General features: G+C 43.2%; 1 protein-coding gene across 1 annotated transcript in view; it reads left to right on the top strand.

Moving 5' to 3' along the window:
• SPG11 (SPG11 vesicle trafficking associated, spatacsin) overlaps positions 1 to 10,921 on the top strand; it is a 111,310-nt gene that overhangs the window by 68,355 nt on the left and 32,034 nt on the right. Inside the window, exons 21-26 of the mRNA XM_017861025.1 lie at positions 2,969 to 3,134; positions 4,750 to 4,955; positions 5,214 to 5,322; positions 6,654 to 6,813; positions 7,231 to 7,503; positions 8,127 to 8,327. Of these exons, the coding sequence (XP_017716514.1) occupies positions 2,969 to 3,134; positions 4,750 to 4,955; positions 5,214 to 5,322; positions 6,654 to 6,813; positions 7,231 to 7,503; positions 8,127 to 8,327 (1,115 nt within the window). The remainder of the gene's footprint in view (positions 1 to 2,968; positions 3,135 to 4,749; positions 4,956 to 5,213; positions 5,323 to 6,653; positions 6,814 to 7,230; positions 7,504 to 8,126; positions 8,328 to 10,921) is intronic.

The following is a 10,921-nucleotide window of genomic DNA, read 5'->3' as shown; positions in this document are numbered from 1 at the left end:
TTCACCGTGTTAGCCAGGATGGTCTCGATCTCCTGACCTCGTGATCCACCCGTCTCGGCCTCCCAAGCCACTTCTGTTCAACATAGTACTTGAAGTCCTAGCCAGAGCATTTAAGCAAAAAAAAAAATGAAAGGCATCCAAATCAGAAAGGAAGAAGTAAAGTTGTCATTGTTTGCAGATGGCATGATTTTGTATATAGAAAATCCTAAAGACTCTACCAGTAAAACTGTTAGAACTAATAAACAAATTCAGGAAAGTTGTAAGATATTAAATCAACATACAAAAATCAGTAGTGTTCTATATATCAATAGCAAACTATCTGAAAAGATAATGAACAAAACTATCCCATTTCTGTTTTTTAATAGAACACAAAATACTTAGGAATAAATTTAATCAAAGAGGTCAAAGATCTGTACATGTTAAACTATCAGACATTGGTGAAAGAGGCTAGGTGGGCTGGGCACGGTGGCTGGCTGGACACAGTGGCTTACGCTCATGCCTGTAATCCCAGCAGTTTGGGAGACCGAGGAGTTCAAGACCAGTCTGGCCAACATGGCGAAACCCCGTCTCTACTATAAGTACAAAACTTGGGTGTGGTGGCATATGCCTGTAAGTCCCAGCTACTCAGGAGGCTAAGGCAGGAGAATCGCTTGAACCCAGGAGGCGGAGGTTGCAGTGAGCCGAGATTGTGCCATGGCACTCCAGCCTGGACAGCAGAGCAAGACTCTATCTTAAAAAAAAAAAAAGAAAAGAAGAGGCTGGGTGCACATATGTAATCCCAGCACTCTGGGAGGCCAAGGCAGGTGGATTGCTTGAGCTCAGGACTTTGAGACCTCATCTCTACCAAAAATACTAAAGAAAGCCGGGTGTGGTGGCATGCACCTGTGGTCCCAGCTACTTGGGAGGCTGAAGTGGGAGGATCACCTGAGCCCAGGAGGCGGAGGTTGCAGTGAGCCAAGATTGTGCCACTGCACTCCAGTCTGGGCGACAGAGCCAGACCCTGTCCCAAAAAAAAAACCCAAAAAACAAAGCTGTTTATGTTGTATACTTTAAATATATACAGTTCTTAAAAGTTAAATAAGTTGCTCAAGGTCACGCAGCTAGTGGTATCAAAACCAGGAATCACACACTTTTTGTCTTTTTTGGAGACGGAGTTTTACTCTTGTTGCCCAGGCTGGAGTGCAGTGGCGCGATCTTGGCTCACTGCCACCTGCACCTCCCAGGTTCAAGTGATTCTCCTGCCTCAGTCTCCTGAGTAGCTGGGACTACAGGCACGCACCACTGTGTCTGGATAATTTTGTATTTTTAGTAGTGACGGGGTTTCTCCATGTTGGTCAGACTGATACCAAACTCCCGACCTCAGTTGATCCACCCACCTCAGCCTCCCAAAGTGCTGGGATTACAGGAGTGAGCCACCACGCTCGGCCTCAAACACATTTACGACTCTAAAGCCCTATTACCTCTGAGATACTAGACCTGCCAGACTAGAGCTTCCTTTCACCCCTGTAAACAATATCCTCAAATGAAATCAGTTGGGACAGCTTCTAAAGTTATTTTTTTAATCAGTTTTACACATTCAACCAGAATGGCTTTAGCTCTTTGACAGTTGTCCCAAAATGAGTATGCACATTGCCCTCTAAGGAGTCACTTCTGGGTCTGCTTTCTTATGTCCCCAGCACGTGTTCCTCCATTGGTTTAGGGATGTGTTACAGATACTGGGATATAGATATAGGGATGTTATAGATACTGGGAATTCCCCCTGCAGTTATACATTAGCATCTATAATAACAGATGTAATGAGCTGTGGCCAGGAAGACCCAAACGGAGAGAAGACATCCCTTTCCACCCCAAGTAGTCACTGAGCCTTGCTCCACTGGCAGCCAGACCCTCCCACGTCTCTGCCAAAGCTGTAGTTCAATGACTGCAGCCCTCACAGGAGGAAGATTCCATTAACAAAATGTCATGGAGCACTCCCGCTGGCACAGCCCTCCAAGATCATCTAGCCCAATTTGCTTATTTTACTTAGGAGACCATAAAAGCCCAGAGAGGAGAGATTTCAAAGTACTCAGGCATTTAGAGACAATCAGCTCTAGAGTGCTGATTGTAGATCCTAAAAGAGTCTCTCAACAGAAAAAAAGCAACTAAAATTACAAGTAAGTTTAATGGGATGGTAGGAGGGAGCATCTTTTTTTTTTTTTTTTTTTTTTGTGGGCGAGGTTTTTTCTTTCCCCAGGCTGGAGTGCAAAGGCACAGTCTCAGCTCACCACAACTTCTGCCTCCCAGATTCAAGCTGTTCTCCTGCCTCAGCCTCTCAAGTAGCTGGGATTACAGGCATGCGCCACCACACCTGGCTAATTTTGTATTTTTAGTAGAGATGGGGTTTCTCCATGTTGGTCAGGCTGGTCTCGAACTCTTGACCTCAGGTCATCCNTTTTTTGGAGGCAGAGTTTCGCTCTTGCCCAGGCTGGAGTGCAAAGGCACAGTCTCAGCTCACCACAACTTCTGCCTCCCAGATTCAAGCTGTTCTCCTGCCTCAGCCTCTCAAGTAGCTGGGATTACAGGCATGCGCCACCACACCTGGCTAATTTTGTATTTTTAGTAGAGATGGGGTTTCTCCATGTTGGTCAGGCTGGTCTCGAACTCTTGACCTCAGGTCATCCTCCTGCCTCGGCCTCCCAAAGTGCTGGGATTACAGGTGTGAGCCACCGCACCCAGCCAGAGCATCATTTCTTACCATAGTTTTTATGCAACTTCTCAGGTACACATCTTTGTATAAAATGAAGGCTATCTCTATATGTTGAAGTAAAAGAAAACACGTTTTGGTAAGTTCAAAGTGATACATAGTGATGCAAAATGATTACAGCAACCAGTTTTCTTTTGTCATTAGAGAGTTAAGTTTTCCATGTGCAAATCTGAAATTAATTATGGTGATGTACAGATAATTGATATTGTTTCACTTTCCTCCCAGATGCATGGAGTCATCTCCCACATTTCTCTAGCCCTGACCTGGTTAATAAATATGCTGTAGTGGAACGTCTGAATTTTGCTTATTATTTACATCATGGACGGCCATCATTTGCATTTGGTACTTTTCTGGTCCAGGAATTAATCAAGAGCAAGACTCCCAAGCAGCTGTGAGTATTTAAAATATAATTTTGGCTGGGTACAGTGGTTCACTCCTGTAATCCCAGCTCTTTGGGAAGCAGGAGGATCACCTGAGCCCAGGAGTTCAAGTAGGCAGTGAGCTATGGTCACGCCACTGCACTTTAGCCTGGGTGACAGTGAGACTCTGCCACTAAAAAAAAAAGTAAAATAAATTATAATTTGTATTCTAAAAAAGGGCATATCTGTCACATTTTACACATATATTGAAAAACATACTGGAAACATACGACATTTAACAGTGATTACATTTGGATGGTGATTATTGTTTTCATTTGTGCTTCCCTGTGTGTCCCAAGTTTCTGGCATTCAGTGTGTGTGATTTTTGTTAACTGGAAAAAAGATAAATATATTTTGAAAAATAATCAGATTTAAAATCATACAGGAGCTTGTCAGGTATTAGCAGTTAGAGAGGGAATTCTAAGGGAGGGAGAGCATTAGGACAAATACCTAATGCATGCGGGGATTAAAACCTAGATGACGGGTTGATAGGTGCAGCAAACTGCCATGGCACATGTATACCTATGTAACCTGCATGTTCTGCACATGTATCCCAGAACTTTAAAAAAGGAATTATATGATGAGATGTGAATTCTATATTTAATGTCTTTAATAATTCATTTAATTCATTTTTATAAAGCACAGAATTGAGAGGAGCATTTACTAGAACGAACAGCTAAATATAGATTTACTTTATTGGTTTGTTTTATCATTAACAAAGTAATACCTTTTTTATGGTAAAGTATTCAAGTAGTTTAGAAAGGTGAAAATGAAAGATATCCCTCAGCCTCCCATTCCACATGTTAAAAACATAGTTAATAATGTCTTGTGTGGGCTGAGCATGGTGGCTCACACCTGTAATCCCAGCACTTTGGGAGGCTGAGGTGGACAGATCACAAGGTCAGGAGTTTGAGACCAGCCTGGCCAATATGGTGAAACCCCATCTCTACTAAAAATACAAAACTTAGCCAGGCATGGTGGTGGGCGCCTGTAGTCCCACCTACTCGGGAGACTGAGGCAGGAGAATCGCTTGAACCTGGGAGGCGGAGGTTGAAGTGAGCCGAGATCACGCCACTGCACTCCAGTCTGGGCAACAGAATGAGACTCCATCTCAAAAATAATAATAATAAATAATAATAATTTATTATGTCTGTCTCAAATTTTCTATTCCTATAAAAGGCCTGAGTTTTTAAAAATGTGCTTTATGATGTCAAACTTAAATTTATGTGGCATTGATATTCTTCGTAGTTTGTATACATACTTATAATTGATAAAATCACAAGTTGGCAGTCTTTCAGAAGTTGTACTTCGTGTCTTCTGGATGAAGTTGGAAGCAAGAATAATTTAGACTATGACTTAAGTGTTTTAGAAAGTCAACTTAAGGGAATGGGGGGCTCTTGTGCCAAAAGACAACTGAAAAGCTACCAGGAACCTAAACGGGTACGTGCAAGGGGCAAAAGGGAAGGGAGAGGAGGCCAGAAATCACATGGCTGGCACTCCATGTGTCACTGATTTAATTCCATTTGCTTTTCCTGGTAAGAAATAATTTTCATGTGCTGATGTGATTTTGATTCCTTTCTTTTTCAGGATCCAGCAAGTAGGCAATGAAGCCTATGTCATAGGGCTCTCCTCCTTCCACATACCTTCAGTAGGAGCTGCATGTGTTTGTTTCTTAGAATTGCTTGGCCTTGACAGCCTGAAACTCAGAGTTGATATGAAAGTGGCCAATATCATTTTGAGATACAAGTGCAGAAATGAAGATGCTCAGTACAGCTTTATCAGAGAGTCTGTAGGTACAGCACCTTTTTTTATTTGGCCTGCTTTGTTTAGAGAAGGTATGACTAGGTCTAAGGCATTGATTTGTGAGTGCTTGGGGAGAAAATGGTTATCTTCTTGATTTTATCCTTTTCCTGCAGAGTATGTGTTCTTTATCTCACTTTCTTGGGCACTTTAATTGGGTTCTGAAATGGCCCTGAGCCACACTATTCAAACAGAATTACTCAGGTTTTGACTTTTCTCTTGACCGTATTTTGTTGTTTTATTTGTTACAGCCGAAAAACTATCTAAACTAGCTGATGGTGAAAAGGCAACCACAGAAGAATTGCTTGTTCTCTTAGAAGAAGGTACATGGAACAGCATTCAGCAACAGGAAATAAAGAGGTTTGTGAGTTGCAGTCTCAGCCTCTTTTCTAACAAGCTTATTGTGTCAACCTGTGTTTGCCTAGTTTTTCTTTGAACAACTCTGGTGTTTCTACTAAATCCTCCTAGACCTTTTCTTCTTCTTTATCTAGCATATAGCAGATGCTCAGTAAATGAATAATGATTTTAATTGCATCTTGCCATCAGTGAAAAGAAGGTGAAGACAGCAATTCTCTCTTTAGAGATGGACTTACCAAGAGACGGAGAGCAGCTTTGTCTCCTCCACTGCCCTGCTAGTCAGAGAAGTCTTTTAAATGGTACATGTTGAAATGCCAGAAGATGTGGGTTCAGATGTCTTAGAGGATTGGAAAAAAATGAAGGAGAAGAAGAGGATGATGTGGGATGGGTCTTCTAAAATTTGACTTTAAGTAATGTCCTTAATTTTTTCTTTGTATCATGTCAGTTGATAATGGAAGCTGAAGCGACTGTACGTAAAAGCATGTCCTTACACTTCATGCCTGTTTTTCTCAATGCTGCCCCGCTGGTGCTGACCTAACCACTCCAGACCCTGAGAATGCACCCTTTTTCTGTACATCCTATCACTGATTCTGTTCTTGGCAGAATCCTGCTTGTAGCAGGAACGTGTACCCTCCCTCTGGTGAGGAGGCCCTGGTACCCACCAGGCCTCTGAGTACTCTAAAATGAATAGAGCAAGAGAATTAAGTGCTCAGAAAGTTTCTTGACTGACAACTTCCTCAGTTCTCCTAAGGATGCTACACAGCCAGTATAAATAGGTATTTGATTGATGACTTGGGGAAGGAATGAATTGTGCCAGTATGATAAGGTAGCTATTCTGCCTTATGGGTGAAGGAATCTACTTTTTTCGGTCGGGCACAGTGGTTCACACCTGTAATCCCAGCACTTCAGGAATCCGAGGCGGGCGGATCACCTGAGGTTGGGAGTTGAAGACCAGCCTGACCAACATGGAGAAACCCCATCTCTACTAAAAATACAAAATTAGCTGGGCGTGGTGGTGCCTGCCTGTAAACGCAGCTACTCGGGAGGCTGAGACAGGAGAACTGCTTGAACCCAGCAGGCAGATGTTGCAGTGAGCTGAGATCGCACCATTGCACTCCAGCCTAGGCAACAAGAGCGAAACTCTGTCTCAAAAAAAAAAAAGAATGAAAAAATCTACTTTTCAAATTAGCCTAATAAATATTTAGTATTTATTGGAGAACATACTGTGCTTTAATTTATATCATTTTTACTCATTTTCCAGTTCAGACTAAAGCTATATTTTAATGAGTTTTTTGTTTTTTCTTGACCACCCCCACCTCTAATTCTAATTATAGGTTATCCAGTGAATCTAGCAGCCAGTGGGCATTAGTGGTACAGTTCTGCAGGCTACACGATATGAAACTAAGCATATCTTACCTTAGAGAATGTGCCAAAGCAAATGATTGGCTGCAGTTCATTATTCACAGCCAACTCCACAACTACCACCCAGCAGAGGTAAGCCACTAATTGTTAGCAGTCACTCAAAAGGAAATAGGAACACTTCTCAGAATATAGCATTCTTTCTGTTGTGTAGACATAGGCCTTTTTTTTTTTCTTGACATCCGGGATACTTACTGGATCCATGGGCTTCTGTTTCATGTGATACTATTATTTTTCCTAAGATTTCAGTGGGTTGGCATCAGACAAGGCACTAGTCATTAGTACTGAAGAGCTGAAAAGCTTTTGTGACTTCAGATTGAATATGGAAATTCACTCAAAAGCACCATACAACTTTGTAAAATTATATAGTAGTCACTCTGACTTAGTTCAGGGTGAGAAAGCATAATTTTGTCTATACTTTCCTCTAACATTTTCAGCTCCAGTTGAAACTGAAAGTTGGGTTTCTGTTTAATCATCTGATATGCCTTCTAGGTGAAATCCCTTATCCAGTACTTCAGCCCAGTCGTTCAAGACCACTTACGGCTGGCTTTTGAGAACTTGCCCTTAGTGCCCACCTCCAAAATGGACATCAGTCAAGTCTGCAATAAGTCCTCCCAGGAACTTCAGGGAAGCAAAGAAGTGATGACCGATTTATTTGAAATTCTGCTCCAATGCTCAGAGGAGCCAGACTCCTGGCACTGGCTTCTGGTTGAAGCAGTGAAACAACAGGCGCCTATCCTCAGTGTTCTGGCCTCATGTCTCCAGGTGAGGATCATAAGAAGCCTAAATTAAGTACCCAGAGAACAATAAAATAAGTGATGAGGGACAGGAAAGGCTGATAATCAGAAGTGGGATGATGATGACAGTGAGGTTCCAGCATGTGTTTCCAACTTCACTGCAACTTTTTGGGCTTCTCTAGCTTAGGCACTGGGCCATTTAGTGTACTTGCTTGTGCCTTAACATTCAGTGAACTCAAGTAGTCAGAACCTTGGTTCCTGGTTGGCAGTCACAGAGAAAGACGCTTTGGTGGACTAACCACCACTGTTTCTTTGGTGCCTTCTTTAGCAGGGAAAAGGGACATTCCAGACAGTTCTTTAATCAGCAGATCAGTGGAGGGCAATCCTACTCTCTTATGATTCGTACTTCCCTGACTTTCACATATTCCGCCTTCTGTCTGCTTCTTGGTCTTTTGACCTGCAACACTCTGCAGGACAGTTTAGAATGGTCCCTTGGTTGCTCATTAGTTTGTTTCATGTTTGAAGGCTTTTCAAGCCATTTTAACTAATTAAGTTGGGTGACTTATTCTAAACAGGAAATACCCATCTGTAGCATTTGAACATTTGCCAGGTAATCCAGGCCTAGTTGTTATTTTATTTATCCCGTGGCAGGGTGCCAGTGCCATTTCTTGTCTCTGTGTTTGGATCATCACTTCTGTGGAGGACAGTGTTGCAACTGAAGCAATGGGATACATTCAGGACTCGATAGAGGACCATACCTGGAACCTTGAGGATCTTTCAGTCATCTGGAGAACATTATTAACAAGACAGAAGAGCAAAACTCTCATCAGAGGTTTCCAACTTTTCTTTAAGGTAGTGATCGTTGCTTCACTTCTTTCCAGGGCTTCAGGGGTTACTTCAGCATATCTCCTCTTGGCTTTTTCTTATTTCCATCCTTGCATTTTTTTTAGCCAACAGCAGATGATGATGATGATATTAGAAGTACCATTTACTGGCCGGGCACGGTGGCTCACGCCTGTAATCCCAGAACTTTGGGAGGCTGAGGTGGGCGGATCACTTGAGGTCAGGAGTTTGAGACCAGCCTGTCCAAAATGGTGAAACCCTGTCTCTACTAAAAATACAAAACTTAGCCGGGCATGGTGGCATGGGCCTGTAATCCCAACTACTCGGGAGGCTGAGGGAGGATAATTGCTTGAACCTGGGAGGTAGAGGTTGCAGTGAGCTGAGATCGTGCTACTGCACTCCAGCCTAGGTGACAGAGCAAGACTCCATCTCAAAAAAAAAAAAAAAATTACCTTAGCAAAGTCATATTTTATTTTATTTATTTTATTTTATGTTATGTCATGTTATGTCATGTCATGATGTCATGTCATTTCATTCTCTGAGACAGGGTCCTACTCTGTCACCCAGGTTGTAGTTCATTGTCATGATAAGGCTCACTCCAGCCTCAACCTCCAAGGCTTAGGTGATCTTCCCAACTCAGCCTCCCAGGTGGCTAGGACCACAGGCACAGCCACCATGCCTGGGTTTTTGTTTGTTTGTTTGTTTTTGTTTTTTTCTTTTGTATTTTTAGTAAAGACAGAGTTTCACCATGTTGACCAGGCTGGTCTCAAACTCCTGGACTCAAGCGATCCTCCTACCTCATCTTCCCAAAGCACTGGGATTACAAGCATCAGTCACCACACCTGACCCAGGTTTTTTTTTTTTTTTTTTTGGAGACAGAGTCTCACTCTGTCGCCCAGGCTAGAGTGCAGTGGCATGATCTCGGCTCACTGCAACCTATGCCTCCCGGGTTCAAGCAGTTCTCCTGCCTCAGCCTCCCAAGTAGCTGAGACTACAGGCAGGTGCCACCATGCCCGGCTAATTTTTTGTATTTTTAGTAGAGATGGGGTTTCACCACGTTGGCCAGGCTGTTCTCGATCTCCTGACCTCGTGATCCACCCACCTCGGCCTCCCACAGTGCTGGGATTACAGGTGTGTGCCACTGTGCCCAGCCTCAGGGTACTTTTTATACATTATTTTAGTGAGTTATCACAATAATCCTATGTGAAAATAATATTAGATATTATGGGCCAGACACAGTGGCTCACACCTGTAATCCCAGCACTTTGGGAGGCCAAGGGAGGCGGATCATTTGAGGCCAGAAATTTGAGACCAGCCCGGCCAACATAGCAAAACCCCGTCTCTACTAAAAATGCAAAAAAAAAAAAAAAAAAAATCCGGGCATGGTGTGATGCACCTGTAAACCCAGCTACTTGGGAGGCCGAGGCACGAGAATCACTTGAACCCGCGAGGTGGAAGTTGCAGTGAGCCAAGATCGTGCCACTGCACTCCAGCCTGGGTGACAGAGCAAGACCATGTCTCAAAAAAAAAAGGTATTATGAAGTGATGTTGCCCTCATTTTACAGACTAATAAATCAAGGCTCACAAAACTTAAGTAACCTACCCAAGGTCTCAAAATACTTTAGTAAGTGGTGTATTTACAGTTCAGAGCCATACTTTCTAATTCATACTCCTACAGATAGGAGGATCTAAGTCGCTCCTATCTGACTGAGTGACTCCCACTGACAACAATAAAATGTATGAATCAGTGCCACAGGCAACAATAGGTAAGGTGGGTCAGTACAGCTGATTATCCAGGTATGTGTGTTTAAAATGTTATGCCTGGGCATGCTGGCACACACCTGTAATGCCAGCACTTTGGGAGGCCTAGGTGGATGGATCAGTTGAGTCCAAGAGTTCAAGATCAGGCTGGGTAACACGGCAAACCCCATCTCTACAAAAAATACAAAAATTATCCTGGCATGGTGGCACGCACCTCTAGTCCCACCTACTCTAGAAGCTGAGGTGGGAGGATCACCTGAGGTCAAGGCTGTAGTGAGTGAGCTGTGATCATGCCACTGCACTCCAGCCTGGGTGACAGAATGGGGCTGTGTCTCAAAAAAATAATAAATTTAAAAAAAAATAAAGGTGTCATAGCACCATCTGGTGGAATGCTTCCTGCCCGTGTGCAGTGTGCAGTGGGCACACGGGCAGGAAGAATAGACAGAGAATAGACAGAGGTGGAGGTGGGTGGATCACCTGAGGTCCGGAGTTGGAGACCAGCCTGAGCAACATGGAGAAACCCCGTCTCTACTAAAAATACAAAATTAGCTGGGCGTGGCGGCACATGCCTGTAATCCCAGCTGCTCTGGAGGCTGAGGCATGGCTTGAACCTGGGAGGTGGAGGTTGTGGTGAGCTGAGATCGCGCTGTTGCACTCCAGCCTGGGTAACAAGAATGAAACTCCGTCTCAAAAAGAATAGACAGCATGGATTGTTGAGAAGGTGTAACTGGCCTGAGTATCATTTTTCCAAAAGGAAAATATATTTAACTTTCTTTCTAACGTACGTGATTTAATCTGTGAAGCTATTGCTAATAGCCTTTTTTTTTTTTTTTTTTTTTTTT

Source organism: Rhinopithecus bieti, unplaced genomic scaffold (genome assembly GCF_001698545.2).
Source record: "Rhinopithecus bieti isolate Rb0 unplaced genomic scaffold, ASM169854v2 scaffold_55715, whole genome shotgun sequence".
Classification (NCBI taxonomy): Eukaryota; Metazoa; Chordata; class Mammalia; order Primates; family Cercopithecidae; genus Rhinopithecus; species Rhinopithecus bieti.
This window is presented reverse-complemented; position numbering and strand designations above follow the sequence as displayed.